Consider the following 22,682-nt stretch of genomic DNA (forward strand, 5'->3'; position numbering starts at 1 on the left):
GCTCTGGGTTTGATTCCTCAGCAGCACATACGCAGAAAAAGCAGGAAGTGGAGCTGTGGCAGCCTTGAGCTGAAGAGCTGAGGGACAGTGCCCAGGCCCAGAGTTCAGGCTCCACAACTGACAAAAAAAAAAAAAGTGGAAGGCAGGCCAACTTGGGGCTTGTAGGTAACTGGGGACATAATTTGTAAAGATCTGTCTTGTACCTGGTCCCTTCCTGTTTCTCTGTCTCTCTCTCTCTTTCTCAAACTCCCACCCTTGTGTCTGCCATGAAGTGAGTGCTTTATTCTTCCATGTTCCCCACCATGATGGTCAGCCTCATCATTAAGTTCAGAAGCAAAGGAACTGACCATAGACTGAAACCTCTGAAACCATGAGCCAAAACCTTTCCTATTTTTTTTCTCACAGGTATTTGTCATGTAACTGAGAATTAACACAACAAATGAAAATAGCAAAATATATATTTAACTACTGACAACAAAAATGACTAACAAAAGAGTTTTCTCTCTCTCTCTCTCTCTCTCACACACACACACACACACACACACACACACACACACACACACACACACACACACACAAAATGCAAGGAGAAATGTGAAGACAACTATATAGCTGCCAGACTTCTATGTTCTACTTAAAATGGTAAAAATGTTAACAGTAAATTATAAAAATCTGAGTCTATATTTTCTAATAACTATTCACCATTACACCCATTCACCAAAGAGAAGCTGGGTGCTGGTGGCTCACACCTGTAATCCTAACTACTCAGAAAGCTGATATCTGAGGATAATAGTTCGAAGCCAACTAGGATAGGAAAGTCTGTGAGACTCATTATCTCCAAATTAAGCACCAAAAGATCCAGAAGTGGAGCTGTATCTCAAGTAGTAGAGTGCTAGCCATGAGCACAAAAGCTCAGGGACAATGCACAGGACTGAGTTCCAGCCCCACGTCTGATACAATTAAAAGAGAGAGAGAGCCAGGTGCCGGTGGCTCACGCTTGTAATCCTAGCTACTCTGGAGGCTGAGATCTGAGGATCATGGTTCAAAGCCAGCCCGGGCATGAAAGTCCATGAGACTCTTATCTCCAATAAACCACTCAGAAAACAGGAAGTGGCTTGGTGGCTCAAGTGGTAGAGCGCTTGCCTTTAGCTGAGGAACTGAGGGACAGCGCCCAAGCCCATAGATCAAGCCCCACGACTGACAAAGAGAGAGAGTGTGAGAGAGAAAGACAGAGACAGAGAAGGGAGGGAGAAGAGAGAGGGAGAGGGAGAGCCTCAAAATAGAGAATAATTCTAAAAATTATTCAAATAATTTGTAAAAAAAAAAAAAGCCACAGATGATGGTGTATATATAATTTCAGTGCCCAGGAGACTAAGGCAAATGATCTCAAGTTTGAGGCTAGCCTGGGTTACATAGCAAGGCCTAATTTTATCCTTATATACATGTGTTTGCACATGCGCGCACGCACACACACACACACACACACACACACACTGGAACATAATGAAAAAAGTCTTCATCAAAAGAGATGAAAACCTTCCTCACTGCAGAGGACATCATTGTCCACACAGAATATAGTGTGAAATCTAAAAAGAGAAACAAAAATCCTAAATCACAGTTCAAAGATAACCTAGGCAGAAAGTCCAACTCTTGTTTTCAAAATAACCAGCAAAAAGCCAAGCTGAAGGCATGGCTCAAGTGGTAGATTACCTGTAATGAGCAAGCATGACTACTGGCAAGCCTACAGCATCTAAATTCAAGGCCCCATATTTGCAAGAAAAAAAAAAAACAACCAAAGAGCAAAAACTTAGGATTTATAATATATGCATACTTATATGCAGTACCCCAAATATTCAGGCATAAATCTAGCAAAACACATGGCAGAATGTGTATACCAAAATACACAAAAGACAAATTTTAAAAACCAAATGGAGGGGGCTAGGTAGATGGCTTAATGGTAGAGGGCTTGCCTAGCATGCATGAAGCCCTGGGTTGAATTCTTCAGTACCACATAAACAGAAAAAAAGCCAGAGTGGCACTGTGGCTCAAGTGGTAGAGTGTTAGCACTGAGCAAAAGAAGCTCAAGATAGTGCCCAGGCCCTGAGTATAAGCCCAGGGACTGGCAAAAAAAAAAAAAAAAAAAAAAAAAAATCAAATGGAAAAGATACAATGTTAAGTCTCAATATATTAACAGATAAGTGCTCAAACTGCTAGAGGATTCAATAAAATTATACTCCCAGTAGGTTTTTTTCCCCTCCACATCCATTATGAAGTTCAAGTTCTATTTATTTTATAAATCAAAACACTGATGTTTCAATCTTACTTGTGATCTTATTCTTCCAACTGATCGGTATTAAACACTTTTTAAATAATTCCTCTTTGCTGTGAGCTATTGATAAATTAGGTACTTTTAGTACTTATTTGTATAGTTTTGTTTTTATCTTTTCCAATGTACTTTTATTATTTTACTTTTTAAAATCAACATGTACACATTTATGGGGTATACTGTGATGTTTCAATACACATTTCAATGTGTAATGATCAAATTAAGGTAAATGATTTATCCATCACCATGTTTACTATTTCTTTGTACTGAGAATATTCACAATCCTTTCCAGTCAGTACTTAGGAACTTACAACTAATTGTTGTCACCCGTTACTCTTCTATGGTAAAGAACCTTGGAAATTGTTTTTTCTATCCAACTGGACTCCCAGAAGGCTTTTATTTAAGGTAGCTAATGACACATAAGTTGAAAAACATATGGGAAAAAGAGCTACAGAAGGTAAAACAATTTTGAAAAAGAACAGATTTAGAGGACTCACATTACCTTTATTTAAGATTTACTCTAGGGGCTAGGAATGTGGCTTAATGGTACAGTGTTTGCCTAGCATGCATGAAACCCTGCGTTCAATTTTTTTAGTACCACATAAACAGAAAAAGTCGGAAGTGGCACTGTGGCTCAAGTGGTAGAGCACTTGCCTTGAGTACAGAGAAGCTCAGGCCCTGAGTTCAAACCCCAGGACTGGCAAAAAAAAAAAAAAAAAAGAAGATTTACTCTAAAGCCATACCAATTAAGACTGTGATATCGACAAAAGCATCAACACATGCTGTCAATGAAAGAGAACTGAAATCCAGAAATACATCCACACAAATATAATGACTAATTTTTGACAAAGAGGTAAAAAGTCATTAATGAAGGCATTTTTTCAAAATACATGTAGGAAAAGTTGGATTTCTATATGAAAAAAATTTACATCTTATACTCAACACAATGCACTAAAAAACTTCTAGAACTTATAAAATTGGAATAATACCCTCCATTTGAAAATGCATACCTTTTTCTATATACCAACAAGGAATGGGCTAAGAGAGAAAACCAGGAAAACAATCCTATTCATAATATCCCCTCTCCCCCACCAAATACCTAGATATTAACCATAGGAAGCAAAAAACATTTCTCTTGGGCTGGGAACATGGCTTAGTGGTAGAGTGCTTGCCTAGCATGCATGAAGCCCTGAGTTCAATTCCTCAGTACCACATGCACAGAAAAGGCTGGAAGTGGTGGTGCTATGGCTCAAATCCTAGCCTTGAGCTAAAAAAGCTCAGGGGCAATGGCTAGGCCCAGAGTTCAAGCTCCAAGACTGCAAACAAAACAAAACAAACAAACAAAAAAACATTTCTCGTATAAAATCTTTAAGAAAATTATAAAAACTTTAAGAAAAAAACTGAAGACGGAAAGACCTCTCATGATTATGTACTGGCAGAATTAATACCATGAAAATTACCTTTGTGCCAAAGGAAATCTACAGAGTCAATGTAATAACCATCAAAATACCAATATAATTACTCAGAATTAGAAAAATCAATCTACAAATTCATATATACAGGCATATGTAATTCTATGTAAAAAAAAAGAAAAAGAAAAAGAATTCCATGTAAAAAGAGTATCAAAATACCAGACTTCAAATTATACTACAGAGCTGTAACAACATGCTCTAGAAACAGATCTATCTTGGTTCAGCTCCACTGCTTACAAGTGAATCTAGTCAGTTCCCTTGTTGTCAGTTATATAACCAACACTGGAGACATTAGTATAGTCTCATAACACTACTATTTTTTTTTTTTTTTTTTGTCGGTCGTGGGGCCTGAACTCTGGGCCTGGGCGCTGTCCCTCAGCTCTTCAGCTCAAGGCGAGTGCTCTACCACTTGAGCTACAGCGCCACTTCCGGTTTTCTGGTGGTTTATTGGAGATAGGAGTCTCACGGTCTCTGCTGCCTGGGCTGGCTTTGAACCGCGATCCTCAGATCTCAGCCTCCTGAGTAGCTAGGATTACAGGCGTGAGCCACCAGCGCCCGGCTGACACTACTATTTAAAATCTTTTCCTTAGTATGTTCCTTAAAAGAGTAACCTAGGGGCTGGGAAGGTGGCTCAGAGCGCTTGCCTTGCATCCACGAGGCCCTGGGTTTGATTCCTCAGCACCACATAAACAAAAAGAAAAAAAGCTGGAAGTGGCACTGTGGCTTAAGTGGTAGAGCGCTAGCCTTGAGCTGAAGAGCTGAGGGACAGCGCCCAGGCCCAGAGTTCAGGCCCCACAACTGGACCCAATTAAAAAATATATATATATTTAAAAAAAAAGTAACCTATTTACCTACAATGGTTTACAGAAGGCAATACTTAGAACATTTCCTCTATTAAACATAAAGTAAAATATATACCCAAAGTGTGTCAGTAAAATTTTTATCATAATTAGATGAATGTACATTTCACCTAACTATACTTAATAGTAGAATATGATCATGTCAAAACATTCCAGGTTTATACAACAAGGCCTCCAAGCAAAGTCTCACCTCTAAAAAATGTCTGAAATTAAATATATCAAACCCAAAACTGGAAGGATTCAACCTAAAACCCGAAACTTTCCTATAGGTAAAGTAAAGGTTTAAGTCTCTAAGAAACCTGCTTATGCATTTTATTCTAAAAATGTATTTGCACACCTACTTTATAAGATAGGCAATAGCTAGAACAGTAGTGGAAAGCAGTGGAAAGTAAAATGTGAATCTGCTTAAAACTTTACCTGTCTTCTTTGTTTTATCAGCAGTAGCATCCAATGCAGTTAAGGGAGCAGAAATGCTTTTATAGATATCATGAGTGCACACTCCAGGATCTTCCTCATCAGAAGAAAATGAAGGTAAGTTTTCCAAGTTTTTCAGTTCATTATCAGCCTTTTCTGTTGGACTGACACTCCCAGTTTCTGAAACTGAAGGCATTGGTGATGTGGATGAGGTCTTTGGAAGTGGTGGGGGACAAAAACTACGAACAATCTGGGTCCCTGGTCGTCTGGTCCTGTTAGGCATGCGGACAGCAAGAGTGGAAAACTGCTGCTTGGGCCCAGATTTCAGAAAATCTAAGAAAGAGGCAATAAATCCTGTTTTTACTTCTGGCTGTTTTTCCTCTACTTCTTTGATCTTCTGTCTCATTTTTTCCTGATGCTGATATCCTTCATGGCAGCTCTCTGAGGAAGGTGATGTATATGGTAAATATGGATCTGTTCCCCTGGGATTCTGGCGTTTACCTTGGGCAGATCTTTTTAGCTGTTTTTGATTACTATTGTCTTCCTCTTTCATTTGCCCTTTTCCTTTACCTTTTTTCTTTGGAAGGCTAAACTGTATTAAATCTTGGTTTTCCTCTTCAACCTTGGCAGTGGTTGTGTCAACAGGCTGGGCCATAGCTAACAGTGCAAGTGCACTCCTAGTAGGGTTCACTGACATACTGTCATCACTCCCTAAGGTAAACTCATTCTCTGATGTAGCACTCTCTCCACTTATACTCCTACTGCTAGAAACAAACTCTTGGTTTCTGTTATTATTTAATGTACTATCAACAGGAATTTCATTGTCTTCTTCAGACTCATGATTGGTAGCAGACTGTTTCTTGAAGGACCCAGAACTTTGCTGTTGGACTTCATGACTTGGTCCAACCACTGCACAAGTTACTTTAGTTGGCATATTTTGACCAGGTGTTTCAATGTGCTGTTGTTCAAGAGTTATTTTTGACTGAAGGGTAGGTACTGGTGAAAGGTTTACAGTAACCTGATTTCCATTTAAGGCAATGTCATTTATATTTTGTGGCTTCCCTACTGTAGCTGTTATTGAGTTAAAATCTGAAGTCACATGCCTGACATCTAATGACTGCTGAAAATGAGATTTAGGATCACCACCTTCAACAGTCTGCATGGTATCATTTGAAGTTGACTTGGAAAAATCAGGTGTAACCCCACAAGCTGCTGCTGTAGCTGCTAAGATATCATCTACATTTGATAAAATATTTCTTTCATCACTGAGAAGCATTGCCTCTGGGAAACATATTGATCCAAGAGAAACAAACTGACTCTTAGAATCATGTTGATTTGTTTCACTGAAATGGCCCTTTGTTGTTAGATGCTGTTGTAGTGGTTTTGAAGACTCAGAGAGGTCTAATTTCATAATCTCTGAATTTTGAGGGTGGAGTGGCTGCTGAGAATGATCACCATTGCTCTGAATAATATGGCCATCCATTTGAAGGAAAGGATGTACTATTTGTTGAGGACTCTGAACACGCTGTAAAGATGACTTTACTTGTCCTAAGCCTGCCTGTAATATTGAATGCTGAAGAACCTGTAAATCACAGGCAGAATCTAAAAGGATCTGTGCATTAGGAAGAGATGCCTGATGAGTATGCCCTAAAGCATGATTTGGAATTTGAATCTGAGATGAGGCATTAATTATTTGATCATGCTGTTCTTGCACCTTGGCCTCATGTAGTTTATGTGTAAGAGAATGCTGCTGGCTCAGGTCTTTATTATTCACTCTCATTTGTGGTGTTTGCATCAAACTGGTTGCCTTTTTGAGATCAGGGGTTGCTGCATTATTGGGTTGGCCAATTTGCTGGTTAAGTTGAGTCACTGAACCAACTATGTTTTCTTCTTTTTTTGATCCCTGTAGAGTAATCCCAACAACTTGATCTTCAAGATGGGAATTACTTCTGATTACACTTTGAGAATAGCTGTCATCTGCCTTGGATGCCTTATAAATGGGTTCTTGAGCATTCACTTCTCCATCAGACAGCCTTTGGTTTGATGACTCAAGAGATGCCTGTGGCTGTAACGTTTGTAACTCTTGCATTGGAAAATCATCTTCTTGCTTTGAAGATGTATACACAGTTGAGTCAAGTTTTCTTTCAGCATAGGACTTTGGATCAGGGGAAGGTATATTACTCTGTAAGGTCTGACAATGAGGAGAGGATGCAAAAGATGATGACTGTACAGCAGGCAAAAACTTTTGGGCTTGGGGTGATGATGATTCTTGAGTCTGAGCATTTTGGGAAGAATGCATAGAAATGTAATTTGGGGTTGCATTAGAATCTGACAAGTTCTGAGCCCGAGAAGCAGAAGAATAAGAAAGGGAGGGGGCTGTTAAAGTCAGGGACTGCCCTGATGCGTAGCTTTCTGATGGACTGACTGACAGAATTTGCGATTGAGATGAATAACTGACCCGTGTTGGACTAACTGGTGATAAACCCTGAGAATGACCAGATGAGTAACTTTGAGATTGACTGACTGAGCATAGATCTCTTGTTTGAGCTGGGTAATTCTCATTTGTAATTGAAGATAATACTTCTTGCTGACTAGATGAATAACTAAGTGTCTGGTTTTCAGAAGTTATAGGCTGAGATGACAAAGAATAAGCCAATGTTTTATATAAGGATGGCAATTTCTCAACCCTGTTGGACCTATAAACCTGTGAGTGCACAATAGATGGCACATTATGTGGCTGTACTAAACCATAATTTTGGGACTGACTAACTGATAAAAGGCTTGGTAGCTGTGCTGTAGAATAAATTTGTGCTTGACCTGATACCACAGAACTCTGGTTATGTAAAGGTTTGGAATAGCTTAGTGTTTGCACAGGAGGAATTAAGCTTTGAGGTTTTGGAGTCTTAGTTGATGTTAGTGGTAGTTTTGTAGAGCAGCTATCTACTTTTGTAGTAGAAGGATACCCTGATGATGGAACTGCCGATGAGTAAGACTGAGCAAGATCCGACACCTGGGGGGTCTTCTGTTGCAATACTCCATTGCTCACCTGAGTAGACTCTCCAATTGGACTACAAGGTAACGATGACTGCCTAGATGTTTCCTGAAAATTAACTACGTTTGCATTTGACAGGTAACTATGTAAGGAATGCTGTGAACCAGTCAGTTGTGCCTGAATAGACTGGGTACCTGAAGGCCGCTGATGGTGTTTAATAACACTACATTCTCGGAGAGCTCTTTCAATGGAAGCAGTAGAACTAGAAAAGATAGTAGAACTGTAGGCTTGAGGAGTTTGCTGGGCTCCCCCAAGAGCTGAAGGCAACAAACTAAATTGAGGTTGTAAAAGATGGGGTGCAGATTCTTGAGCTGAGCGATATGTCGAAGACTGAGGTGGTAAGCTGTTACTTAATGCAGAACTGCCCAGGCGTTCAAATGCCAAAGCAGTTGGAACAGTTCCCTGGGAAGTTTTAATTTGTAGCAAAGGGTCATGAGGATTTAAAATTCCATTTGCTGCAGTGTTAAAACTTGAATCCTGAAGCACCAAAGGTGAGGTGGTAGCAAAGTTTCTGTTGTTAAAGGTGGTGGGATGCTGATAAGCTGAGAGGGCAGAAGGTGGAAGTGTTCCAGTGGTTGGCAAAGGTCCAGTAACAAACAACTCAGTTGCTGCTGAGGAATGCATGCCTATAAAGAGAAGGTATAAAGGTCTTTATGCAATCATAGCACAAATACTTAAATGTATACAAAGTCATGAATTATATAATCCCCAACTAATCAAAATATCTATTAGGCTGAATAGTTAGGATTACAGAAATAAACCACCACTTTTCTTAAAGCAAAATCTAAGTTATATGAGCATCCAAGCAACCATTCTGTAAACCCTCAGTGCAAGTAATACCCATTGAAAAAAAAAAAAAAGAGAGAAGTAAACCAGGTTGGGAATGGGGGTCGAGCACCAGGACAGGGAGTTGAGGAAAAGGTGAATGAGAGGGGAAACAAATTCTTGTTTGTATGTATGAACATTAAAAATAAAACCTATTAGGGCTGGGAAGGTGGCTCAGTGGTAGAGTGCTTGCCTTGCATCCACGAGGCCCTGGGTTTGATTCCTCAGCACCTCATAAGCAAAAAGAAAAAAGCCAGAAGTGGTGCTGTGGCTCAAGTGGTAGAGCGCTAGCCTTGAGCTGAAGAGCTGAGGGACAGCGCCCAGGCCCAGAGTTCAGGCCCACGACCAGACCCAAATAAATAAATAAAATAAACCACCAGAAAACCAGAAGAGGCACTGTAGCTCAAGTGGTAGAGTGCTAGCCTTGAGCTGGAGAGCTGAGGAACAGCGCTCAGGCCCAGAGTTCAAGGCCCACGACCGACAAAAAAAAAAAAAAAAAAGATTATTTTAAGATGGAGTTAGAAAAGAGGGTAACAGAGGGGTGAAGTTCATAGGGATTCATTTGTTTACATGTGTGGAAATATAATGAAATCCCTCTCAATACAACTAATGAATCTTAATAAAAAAAATCTCTTGCATTTCAGGTATTGACTTTTTAGGGACTTTCCAGTAATAAGATACATAATTATTATCAAAGATTGACCAAAAATTAATAAAGTAATGTCAAGAAGAAACTGTTGCCATTTCAGGACAGCTTTCTAGCAACATAAAGCAAAAATAAAAATGTGTACACCCGGGCTGGGAAGGTGGCTCAGTGGTAGAGCGCTTGCCTTGCATGCATGAGGCCCTTGGTTCGATTCTTCAGCACCACATAAGCAAAAAGAAAAAAAAAGCCAGAAGTGGCGCTGTGGCTCAAGTGGTAGAGTGCTAGCCTTGAGCTGAAGAGCTGAGGGACAGCACCCAGGCCCAGAGTTCAGACCCCACGACCGGACCCAAAAAAAAAAAGTGTACACCCTTGGGATTGAAGTTATATACCTCTTGAAATATAGAAGTAACTAGATATAAAATAATTCTTCAAGACATTCATTATAGCTATTGTTTGTAATTACAAGTACAAATGACCAAAATGTTCATGAACAAAGGATCAAACAATCATGACATATCCTGTAACACTGATAAAGAAGATATACATGTTTTGGCTATAAAGAAAGCCAAGGATAAATATCGAACTGTTAAACCCCTCTATAAAGTTATGCAGGTGTTATATCATTGAGACACATCTCTGGCCCTTTACTTTTTCTTTTTGCCAGTCAGTCCTGGGGCTTGAACTCAGGGCATGGGTGCTGTCCCTAAACTTCTTTTTTGCTCAAGGCTAGCACTCTACTACTCGAGCCACAACGCCACTTCTGGCTTTTTCTGTTTATGTGGTACTGAGGAATCCAACCTAGGGCTTCATGCATGCTAGGCAAGCACTCTACCACTAAGCCACATTCCCAGCCCTCTGGCCCTTTTCTATATTTTCTATTTTTGAGACAGTCTTGCAGACCATGTCAATTCCTGCCCAAGTGACCACTTGGGCCTTAATCTGCCTATTTTAGCTTCCCATAGGCTTCTTGTTGTAGCTGAAATGACAACTGTGTGCTGTCACACCCAGCTTCTGCAATTGAGATGAAGTCTTGTGAACTTTTCTACCTGGGCTGGTCTGAAACTACAATCTTCTTGTCATCCTCCCCTGAAGCAAGGATGGCAGGCATCTGCATCCAACTACGTGCTGAAAAGAAATCGTATAAACTCTTCTCTTCAGACTGGTCTTAAACTATAACCTTTCCATTTTCAGCCTCTCAAGTAGCTAGGATTACAAGCATGAGCCACTAGTGCCCAGAAAAAATAAATAAATGAAATGGTATTTTAAATAAATCATTTAATTTACATAAATCATTGTGCTTCCCCTTCCAAACAGGAAAAAAAAGCTGCTAGGCATGCTGAGAAATTCCATTAGGTAATGTTTCCTACCACTATTATTTTTGAAAATCTTTGCAAATATGGTATGTGACATTTGTTCTTTGAAACAAAACAAGCCCAAGACATCTTGTCATTGTCTCAGAAAAAATAACTGCATATAATTTAAGTAGAACCTGTTGAAAAGTAAAATTTAAAACATGTACAGAGAATACACATAGATCTCATAATTATTGTTGAAAATGGGTATAATATGAGCATGTTATATCTTTTATTAAAGTGATTTAATCTGTTCAAGTTAAACACTAATGATAAAGTAAATTTTATTCACTATAAAACAAATATCACCTGCGCAGCCTGAAGTTATTATAACAAACTGAATTAAGCCAGGTGCTTACAGTTCATGTCTATAATCCTAGTTACTCAGGAAGCTGAGATATGAGAATCAGTTTGCAACTAGCTCAGGCTGTGAGACTCTTTTTTTTTTTTTTTTTTTGGGTCCGGTCGTGGGGCCTGAATTCTGGGCCTGGGCGCTGTCCTTCAGCTCTTCAGCTCAAGGGTCCTGCTCTACTACTGAAGCCACAGCACCACTTCTAGCTTTTTTCTTTTTGCTTATGTGGTGCTGAGGAATCGAAGCCAGGGCCTCATTTATGCAAGGCAAGCATTCTACCACTGAGCCACCTTCCCAGCCCCAGGCTGTGAGACTCTTACCTCCAATAAACCACTCAGAAAAAGCCAGAACCAGAAGTGATAGTGTGGCTCAAGAGTTAGGAGCACTGAACTTAAGCAAAAGAAACTCAGGGACAGCTCCGAGGTCCTGAGTTTAAGCCCAGGGACACACAAATAAATTAGATTAATTCTAACTGCCATTCCTCTCAAATAGACAAGTAGCTACTGGGCAAATATAAACTTTACTTCAGGATATGACTTAAACAATTACCAATACTTTTATGTGAACTTGTTAAATTTTCATTGGAATGTTAAAACACAATTTCTAGGCCAGATGTGGTAGAACATGCCTGAAATCCCATCACTTGAGTAGCTGAGGAAGAAAAAAATGCCAAGTTTGAGGCCAGCCTATGCTTCATAGTAAAAGACTGTCTCAAAAAAATTAGGGGCTGGGAAGGTGGCTCAGTGGTAGAGCGCTTGCCTTGCATGCCTGAGGCCCTGGGTTCCATTTCTCAGTACCACATAAGCAAAAAGAAAAAAAAGCCAGAAGTGGTGCTGTGGCTCAAGTAGTAGAGCACTAACCTTGAGCTGAAGAGCTGAGGGACAGCGCCCAGGCCCCACGACTGGACCCCCAAAAAAAAAAAAAAAAAAACAAAGCCAGTTTTCTTTGTTTGTTTGTTGGTCAGTCGTGGAGGCTGAACTCTGGGCCTGGGCGCTGTCCCTCAGCTCTTAAGGCTATCACCCTACTACTTGAGCCACATCGCCACTTCCGGCTTTTTTCTGCCTAGGTGGTGCTGAGGAATAGAATCCAGGACCTCGTGCATGCAAGGCAAGCACTCTACGACTGAGCCACCTTCCCAGCCCCAAATGCCAGGTTTTATTTTTTTTTTTCACCCGCAGGGAAGGAGAGAACCCAAATGCCAGGTTTTAAAGTACACTAGAAAATTAAATTTCATTCAGAGCCTTCCTCAAAGAGCCATAAAAAATAATTTTTAACCAGTATTTTTAGATGATTTAAAAAATTTAAAAAATGAATCACCTGTCTGCCAGGATGGAGTCCTGAACTGTGGTAAGAGAGTAGTTCCTGAAGAAGCAGCTTGTGTAGCTCGTGACTCAACAGAGGAAAGAAAATTCATCACAGAAGACTCTTTAGTGTTAGTGCTGTCACTATTCACACTAGTGTCAAATATTCCCGAGAGACCTAGAGTGGAAGAGAGAAAATAAATTCCTAAGTAAAAATATACACATATAAAATTCAGTTTTACACATATAAAATTCAGTTTTGATCTTATGTTTACAAGAATTTTTAAAATGTGAAGGCAGGAAATTCTATAACACTAAAATGCTTTATCTGAAAGAACAAATACTAATTTGAACATCTTCATAATTTAAAATCTTCAATGATGCACAACCTAAAAAAGTCTCAGTTTATTAATCATACAGATAGATACATGATCCATTAGTAAAAACCAAAGCTGCCAGGCGCCGGTGGCTGACACCTGTAATCCTAGCTACTCAGGAGGTTGAGATCTGAGGATCGCAGTTCAAGGCCAGCCTGGGCAGGAAAGGCCATGAAATTCTTACCTCCAATACACCACCAGAAAACCAGAAGTGGCGCTGTAGCTCAAGTGGTAGAGGGCTAGCCTTGAGCTGAAGAGCTCAAGGCCCAGAACAGGGCTCCGGCCCAGAGTTCAAGCCCCATGACCCACCAAAAAAACAAAAACAAAAACACAAAAAAGCTTTTAATCTCATTTTCAGTTTATATTTCCCACACATTAATATTTGACAAAGTACATTTATAACCCCAAATGTGAAATTTTTATTTCTTTTTGTTCACTAAATGAACCTCGATTCATAGTATACTTCACAAGAGAACTGTTACCGGTTGGTTGAGGTGTGGGGGCATAGCCAGGAAGCTGATGAGAGGCTGCAAATGTCTGTCTCTGAAGGATATCTGGTTCAGACTGTGAGGGGTGTCCTTCTTCATAGCTTAAACTAAAGGATGTTTTAAAAAAAAGTTAGTAATCAAAACTACACAGCCCAAACCATACAATAAAAAATGTATAGAAGAGCCAGATGTGATGGCACAGGAAGCAGAAGATCACTGATGTCCAGGCCTACCTGGGATGCGTCCCACAGTCTGTCTCAATAAACCAAAGGCTTAGTCCCAGCAACTACCAGTAAATAAAATTAGAAGTTGACAAAAAGTTAGACGTAAATTTTAAATGCATATAAAAACAGACAAGTAGTGCGCCAGTGGCTCACACCCGTAATCTTAGCTACACAAGAGGCTGAGATTTGAGGATCAGGGTTCAAAGCCAGCCTGGGCAAAGAAAAGTCCATGAGATTTTTATCTCTAATTAACCACCAGAAAACCAAAGTGGCACTGTGGCTCAAAGTGGTAGAGTGCTAACCTTGAGCACATAAAGACTCAGGGACAAAGCCTAGGCCCTGAGTTCAAGGCCTAGGACTGGCAAAAAATTAAAAAAAAAAAAAAACAACAAAAAACAGTAGACCAATTTACTCGAATATATAAAAATTCTTAATAAAGGGCTGGGAAGGTGGCTCAGTGGTAGAGCGCTTGCCTTGCATGCCTGAGGCCCTGGGTTCGATTCCTCAGCACCACATAAGCAAAAAGGTAAAAGCTGGAAGTGGCGCTGTGGCTCAAGTGGTAGAGCGCTAGCCTTGAACTGAAGAGCTGAGCTGAGGGATAGCGCCCAGGCCCAGAGTTCAGGCCCCACAACCGGACCCCCCAAAAAAAAATTCTTAATAAATAATTCACAAACCTAATTGAGCAGTAAATTATGAATATCACACATTACCAAGTTAGCTACTCTAAATTTCGGGTAACATATATTGGGTGCACTGACTGAGAGGTTAGGGATTAAGTATGTTTTTACTAATTCAAATTCATCAAAAAGTAACAGCATGAATACAATTTTGTCTTCTGTCAAATAAAAGTTCCAATTTCAAAAAACAATTTGCTTCATTTTTTTTCCCTAGGGTTCGAACCAGGACCTCGATGCTGTCCCTAAGCTTTTGTGCTCAGGCTAGCAACTCAAGCCTCAACTCTTTTTTTTTTGGTCAATCGTGCACTCTTCAGTTCAAGGCAAGCACTCTACCCCTTGAGCCATAGCGCCACTTCCAGTTTTCTAGTGGTTTATTGGAGGTTAGAGTCTCACAGATGTTCCTGCCCAGGCTGGCTTTGAACCACGATCCTCAGATCTCAGCTTCCTGAGTAACTAGGATTACAGGCGTGAGCCATTGGCGCCTGGAGAGCCTCAACTCTTATTTCTGGCTTTTTGCTAGTTAACTGGAGATAAAACCTCACGGGCTTTCCTGCCCAGATGTGATTACAGGTGTGAGCCACCAGCACCCCACTCAAAAAGTAATTTTGTAGTGTTGCTAATTATTATTTTTTTTGGGGGGGGGGTTCGGTCGTTGGGCCTGAAACTCTGGGCCTGAGCACTGTCCCTCAGCTCTTCAGCTCAAGACCAGCGCGCTCTACCACTTGAGCCACAGCACCACTTCCGGCTTTTTTCTTTTTGCTTATGTGGTGCTGAGGAATTGAACCCAGGGCCTCAGGCATGCAAGGCAAGTGCTCTACCACTGAGCCACCTTCCCAGCCCTAGTGTTGCTAATTATTGAAGCCATGGGCCAAGCATAATTTAATTGTGCTAAGCTATTAATTTATTTTGAACTGCCTTTCATTAAAAAAAAAAAATTACTGGGGCTGGGAAAGTGGCTCAAATGGCAGAGTGCTAGCCTTGAGCTGAGGGACAGCACCCAGGCCCAGAGTTCAGGCCCCATGACCGACAAAAAAAAAAAAAAACACCCAAAACTTTTCCAGAGGCTAGCTATATAGCTCAGTGGTAGAGTACTTGCCTGGGCAATGGTGGCTCACACCATCCTAGCTACACAGGAGGCTAAGAGCTGAGGACTGCAGTTCAAAGCCAGCCAAGGCAGGAAAGTCTATTTAACTATCAGAAAACCGAAAGTGGCACCGTGACACAAAGTGGCAGAGCACTACCTTTGAGTGAAAACGCTTAGGGACAGTGCCCAGGCCCTGTGTTTAAGCCCCATGGGGAAAAAAAAAAGGCATATTACTCTTGTGTAATATTCTTTTCATTTCAAAAAATAACACTTTTCTACTTTGTCAACAAGACAGTAAAGTCTAACCTAGTACACATTCAATTTCCCCCGTTTTCTCCTCAATTTCCTTCACAACTGATTTATTTAAATTAAGTGTTAATCTAAGACCACATTTTGTCCTTTTTTGGTGTTCTTTATGTCCACATTGTAAGACAGTACTTTTTTACAATACTCATTTGTTGAAGAGACCTAATCAGTCATCTGTTAGAAGTTCCCCCTTAGGGATTTGTCTCCTTTCCTGAGATAATGCTACCCCATGAGTTTCCTAGAAAGGCCTAACTAGATTCTGTTTAATGTAAGATTTACTACAAGACTGAAGTGTAGACAGTATGATTCCAACTTTTTGGTAGTTTTTTTTTTTTTTTGCAATGCTGAAGACTGAACCTAGGACCTCCCCCATGCTAGTGAAGCACTCTACCACTAAATTATATTATCCCCAGCTGATTTCAACAGATATACCATCATATTCTTTTGTCTCTCAACCAGAAAGTAGTATTTATAATGTTTTTTGGAACCACAACATCAACTACTTTATTAAACCTTCACCTTGTGATTATTTTGATAATCTGTTTTACTAATCTAGTTAAAGTGCTATTGTATCATCTTTTTCTAATTATATCACTGCCTTTACAATTATTTGTTAGCATTCTTTTTACAGAATAAGTAGAGTAAGTCTCAGTACTGACGACTGAACTCAGGTTCTCCCACTTACTAGGCAAATGCTCTTCCACTTGAGCCACAGCCACCCTTCCTATGAATTTTTGATACTAGGTTTCACTGTGAAGCCCAGGGTCAAATTCACGATCCCCCTACCTCAATCTCCTGAGTGCTGGGATTACAGATGCACACTATTTACAAGCATTCCTTAATAGAATTTCTCTCATGAATTGGAGATGTTTCATTTACTAGGAAGGATTCTTTAATTCTAATGTTCAGTAAGGAAGTAAATCAACAATACATATTTCAAATAGCAAGAAATCAATCTGTCCTGGTCTTTCCTATTTTGTGTATTATTTTAGATTCACAAGCCTTAGTACAATATTTCCCAATAGACTACAACTTAGTATGTTGTCCAAGAAGCCATGTGAAGAAACTTATCCAAGAGGAAGTGATCAACTAAGTCAAATGCTGCTTTGAAATCAAGTAAGATCAAGATTCACCAGGGGCTGGTGGATCACACCTGTACTGTAATACTAGGCTGAGATCTGAAGATCAAGGTTTGAAGCCAGCCAGGGCAGAAAAAGTTCCCGGGAGAATCTTATCTCCAATTAACCACTCAAAAACAGGAAGTGGAACTGATAGACACTAGCTTTGAACAAAAGAATCAGGGACAGCACCCAGGCCCTGAGTTCAAGCCCCACAACAGGGGTGGGGGGGGTGGGAGGGCCTGGGGGAGAGGGGGGAGGGGAGTGGGGGAGACGGCACAGACAGACCATTTTGATTTGTTGTTGTTGTTTTTTGGGTCCGGTAGTGGGGCCTGAACTCTGGGCCTGGGCACTGTCCCTCAGCTCTTCAGCTCAAGGCTAGCACTCTACCACTTGAGCCACAGCGCCACTTCCGGCTTTTTTCTTTTTGCTTATGTGGTGCTGAGGAATGGAACCCAGGGCCTCATGCGTGCAAGGCAAGCGCTCTACCACTGAGCCACCTTCCCAGCCCAGACAGACCATTTTGAAAAACAGAGGTTACTGATGACCTGGATCCCAGCAGTTCCTGAGCAGTTATGGGGGCAAATATGTGATGGAATGGGTAAAGAAAGACGGGGAAGAGACTTACAGAATAAGTCTTTGAAGAAATTTTTTCTTGCAAAATAAATCAGGAAAAGGGGTAGGTAAAAAATGTTTGCTGGTTTTGTGCTTGTGTTTGATTAGATTGACTGACTCACTGCTGAGGGCAGAACCCACGGCTGTGTGCATGCACGCCGTGCACTCTTACCATCTCTACCATTGAACTATACCTCTATCCCAGTTGCTAGCTTTTTTAAGTGCTGGTCCTGGAGCTTGCAATCAGGGCCTGAGCACTGTCCCTGAGCTAGCTATTGCTACCTTTCAAAATAAATTGTATTGTGGTGCGGTGCAAGTAATAGATCCACAACCCTTCATGAAAGTCTTCCATCACTAATTCTGACATCAATTTGCCACATGTCATCAAAAGGCAATTCCGCTTGGAAACCAAAACAGCTTTTTATTAACACCACTATCTGAAAAACCACATTTCTAGAATTCTAATTCTGCCTCTGCTACTATCACTTAATAGGAGTGTGACATATTAATTATCCTGTCTGTGTCTTAATTGTCTGTATCTTCTACTTCCTAAGAGTTTGTGAAAAGATGAATGAGAAAATTATGAGACTAGTGTTGGGAACTTGTTAGGCATTCAATACTGTACCCATGTCAACTAAGACTCAGTTTTTAGCCCAGGGCTAAGAATACTCTCTATTCCCCTTGACTTCTGAGATACCACCCTTCTCACTACACAAGTCTCAAATTCTTGTCAACTTAGGACAAAGGCTTTTAAGAAAGTCAGTGTTGGAATGGAGCAAATGGCAGTCAAGGACATGAAGAGATCATAGTCAAGAAGAGGTAAGAACCAGGTAGAAGCCAGAGTATTAAGACCCAGGTCAGTTTCAGTGTAGCCAAAGTCCAAACAAGCACCACGAACATCCCCTACCAACTTGTCAGAAATACAAATTATAGTGTTCTACCCCAGATCCACTGAATGGGCCACTCTGGAGTGGAGCCTATCAACGGGTTTCAACAAGCCTCTGAGATTCAAGAACCACTTGTCTACAGTAAGATCCTATTAGGGAAGGGGGCAGTCAAAACTTATGGCCTTAGGACATTTGTACAGACGCTTTCTGTAGGTGTCTGGGAAATGCCACTTCCTCAAGGAGGAAATATTTTTTGTTTATTAGTTCTGACTCTCCCGCCCAGGAATGTAAGCAAGAAGAAAACTTTTATCTAGGTGCTGTTGGCTCAAGTGTGTAATCCTAGCTTCTCAGGAGGCTGAGATTTGAGGATCACAGTTCAAAGCCAGCCCAGGAAGAAAAGTTCCCGTGAGACTCTTACCTCCAATTAACCACCAGAAAACCTGAAGTGGCACTGTGGTTCAAAGTAGTAGTGTTAGCCTTGACCAAAAGGAGCTCACAGATAGCACCCAGGCCCAGAGTTCAAACCCCAGAATTGGTGTGCATGCACACACACAGAGAGAAAGGAAAAAAGAAAACTTTTGTCTGTCCTAATTGCCACCCAATCCTTATATGATTTCTCAGTTAAAAATACATTTTTGGGCTGGGAAGGTGGCTCAGTGGTAGAGCACTTGACTTGCATAATTAGGTCCTGGGTTTGATTCCTCAGCACCACATAAGAAAAAAGAAAAAAGCCGGAAGTGGCACTGTGGCTCAAGTGGTAGAGCACTAGCCTTGAGCTGAAGAGCTGAGGGACAGCGCCTAGGCCCAGAGTTCAGGCCCCACGACCAGACCCCCCCCAAAAAAATAAATTTTTAGCAGTGCTGGTGAATCACCTCTGTAATCCTAGCTACTCAGGAGGTTGAGATCCTAAGGACTGTGGTTCAAAAATCCAGCCCAAGGCAATAGTCTGTGAGACTCTAAAGCTGGAATAGAGCTGTGCTTCAAGTAGTAGAGCACTAGCCTTAAGCACAAAAGATCAAGAACAACACCTAGGTCCTAAGTTCAAGCACCAGGACCAGCACAAAATAAACAAGTAAAAATTTAAAAAAAAAAACAAAACTATTTGTTCAACAACTTTTTTTTTTTTGGTCGTGGGGCTTGAACTCTGGGCGTGGCACTGTCCCTGCATTCTGCAGCTCAAGGCCAGTGTTCTACGGCTTGAGCCACAGCGCCACTTCCAGTGTTCTACTGGTTAATTGGAGGCAAAAGTCTCACGAACTTTCCTGCCTGGGCTGGCTTTGAATCGCCATCCTCAGATCTCAGCCTCCTGAGTAGCTAGGATTACGGGTGTGAGCCACCAATCTCAACAACAAATTACTTTTTATCACCCAGCTCAAAAGGTACTTTTGTTTTACTCTTCAACAGTAACCCTAGGCAATTTTATCTTTATGTTTTTCAGTCACCCCCCTACCCCCTTAACATCAATATCAATATTAATCTGCTATTAAGTTCCTCCTGTCTGGTATAGTGAATGTCTTTCATTTGGTATTCTGTTTTCTAGCTCTGTCAAAGTCATTTTATGCTTGACTACCAAATTAATCTTACTAAAAGCTTTGTTCATATTGCCATAGTTCTGTAAATAAATAAATCTTTTCAAAAAAATAAATAAAAGTTCCTTATAAGAGCCTAAACTCAGAAGCCCCCTAAAATTTTCTGTGATAGACACACTTTTGCTTTTTTGTTGGTTGTGGGGCTTGAACTCTGGGCCTGAGCGCTGTCCCTCAGTTCTTCAGCTCAAGGCAAGCACTCTACCACTTGAGCTACAATGCCACTTCAGGTTTTCTGGTGGTTTATTGGAGATAAGAGTTTCACGGACTTTCTGCCTGGGCTGGCTTTGATCCTCAGATCTCAGCCTCCTGAGGAGCTAGGCTTACAGGCCTGAGCCGCTGGTGCCCGGCTTAGACACACTTTTGTTAAGTCTCTTATGACTGAACTTGAAACAGAGACTACACTGACTGGCAGACTATGGCAGAAGCGAGGCTGTGCTAGTTCAAGGCCCAACCCTTTTTTTTTTTACCAGTCCTGGGGCTTGAAGTCAGAACAAGGGCACTGTTCCTGAGCTTCTTGTGCTGAAGGCTAACACTCTACCACTTGAGACACAGTGCCACTTCTGGTTTTTTTGTTGTATTTTTTTTTTGTTGGTCGTGGGGCTTGAACTCTGGGCCTAAGCGCTGTCCCTACACTCTTCAACTCAAGGCAAGTGCTCTACCACTTGAGCTACAGCGCCACTTCCGGTTTTCTGGTGGTTTATCGGAGATAAGAGTTTCACAGACTTTCCTGCCCGGGCTGGCTTTGAATCACGATCCTCAGATCTCAGCTTCCTGAGTAGCTAAGATTACAGGCATGAGCCACCTGACATTTCTGGCTTTTTCTGTTTATATGGTATGAGGAAGTGAACTCAGGGCTTCATGTATGCTAGTCAAGCACTCTACCACTAAATCATATTCCCAGCCAAGGCCCAACCTTTAACTGGCTTGGAATACTTGTTCTTGGGGGCTTCTTCTTTGTGTTAATCTATTTCCATTAGACAATATTCACAATTTACATCAGTTATATGCTATCTTCATGATTAATGCCTCAAGATCCCCTTGAACTAGATATATTTTTTCTTCTAAGTTCTCAAAGCATATTTGTACCTCTGAAAGAAAAACATTGGTCCTGGTAGCAGCCATTTCATTCACTTATTGAATGCTTAACAGCACTTACAATCTGTCAGTGCTAGCAATAAAACTAAAATTCTGGTAGAACAGTACATACAGCAAATCTCTTTATACTCTACTAGCACTGTTCTGTATGCTGACATAATTTTAAGCACTTTTCTAAGTTGCATCTCTTAATCCTTCAGGTTAAAAAGTGGCCTCATTTATAAAAAAGGAAACTGAGATACAGGTTTTTAAAAAACTTGCCTAAAATTAAATTTCAAGTACGGTCAAAAAGAACCCCAAATATTCTTTTTTTCTTAAGGCTAGCACTCTACCACTGTGGTTCAAGTAGTTAGTTAACTGAGGATAAGAGTCTCAGACCTGTTGGGCGCCAGTGGCTCATGCCTGTAATCCTAGCTACTCAGGAGGCTGAGATCTGAGGATGGCAGTTCAAAGCCAGCCTGGGCAGGAAAATCCATTAAGACTCATCTCCAATAAACCACCAGAAAACAGGAAGTGGCTCTGTAGTTCAAGGGGTAGAGCACTAACCTTGAGCTGAAGAGCTGAGGGACAGTACCCAGGGCCAGAGTTCAAGTCCCACAACCGACCAAAAAAAAAAAAAAAGTCTCAGACTCCTGCCTGGGCTGGTGCTGAACCACAATTCTCAGATCTCAGTCCCCTGAGTAACTAGGTTATAGGTGTGAGCCACTGGATCCCAGCACCTGATATATTTTTTTTTTAAGTTAACTATGCCTATTGCACACTTAAATTTTAGAAGGCAGGCAAGCAGGCAGGCAGGCAGGCAGGGCGAAGGTTAATTAAGTACAACAGTACATATGGAAATTTATGAAAAAAAGAGCTCAAATTAAGGTTGAGTTACAGTAATTCATAACTGTAATCCTAGCTACAGGAGGCAGAAATTGGAGAACAGTTGTTGGAGGTAACTCAAGCAAAAAGTTAGTAAACATCATTTTAATAATTAGCTAGGTGTGGTGGGTTGCATGTTTGTCATCCCAGTTAAATCAGAAGCATAAATAGGGGGATGGCAGCTCATAACAAGACTCTGTTTGAACAAATAGCACAAGCAAAAGGTTGCAGTTGTGGCACAGGTCCTGACTTCAAATCCCAGTACTATTAAAAAGAGATCAGGCTGGGAATGTGGCTTAGTGGTAGAGTGCTTGACTAGCATGCATGAAGCCCTGGGTTTGATTCCTCAGTACCACATACACAGAAAAAGCGTAAAGTAGCACTGTGTCTCAAGTGTTAGCCTTGAGCAAAAGAAGCTCAAGGATGCTTCCCAGGTTCTGAGTTCAAGCCCCAGGACTGACAAGAAATGGAAGGAAGGTAGGAAGGAAGGAAGGGAGGAAGGAAGGAAGGAAGGAAGGAAGGAAGGAAGGAAGGAAGGAAGGAAGGAAAAGAGAAAGAGAGAGAGAAAGAAAAAAGGAAAGAAGAAAGGAAGAAAGAAAGACAGACAGACAGAAAGAAAGGGAGGAAAGAAAGGAAGAAAGGAAGAAAGAAAGAGAAAGAAAGGAAGGAAGGAGTATAAAGAGATTTGCCGAGGGACTGGAAATGTGAAGTAAGGAAATGCACCACACATGGTTGGAATCAGGCAACAAAATAAATAT

At 41.0% G+C, this 22,682-nt stretch overlaps 1 protein-coding gene across 3 annotated transcripts in view; it reads right to left on the minus strand.

The window, feature by feature from the left end:
* Qser1 (glutamine and serine rich 1) overlaps positions 1-22,682 on the minus strand; it is a 72,821-nt gene that overhangs the window by 41,869 nt on the left and 8,270 nt on the right. For all 3 annotated transcript variants that reach the window (XM_070032643.1, XM_070032645.1, XM_070032644.1), the window contains exons 2-4: positions 13,460-13,572; positions 12,617-12,778; positions 5,076-8,750 (exon numbers count right to left, since the gene is read on the minus strand). In XM_070032643.1, coding sequence (XP_069888744.1) covers positions 5,076-8,750; positions 12,617-12,778; positions 13,460-13,572 — 3,950 coding nt within the window. The remainder of the gene's footprint in view (positions 1-5,075; positions 8,751-12,616; positions 12,779-13,459; positions 13,573-22,682) is intronic.

Source organism: Dipodomys merriami, unplaced genomic scaffold, assembly GCF_024711535.1.
Source record: "Dipodomys merriami isolate MVZ:Mamm:240054 unplaced genomic scaffold, mDipMer1.0.p SCAF_21, whole genome shotgun sequence".
Lineage (NCBI taxonomy): Eukaryota > Metazoa > Chordata > Mammalia > Rodentia > Heteromyidae > Dipodomys > Dipodomys merriami.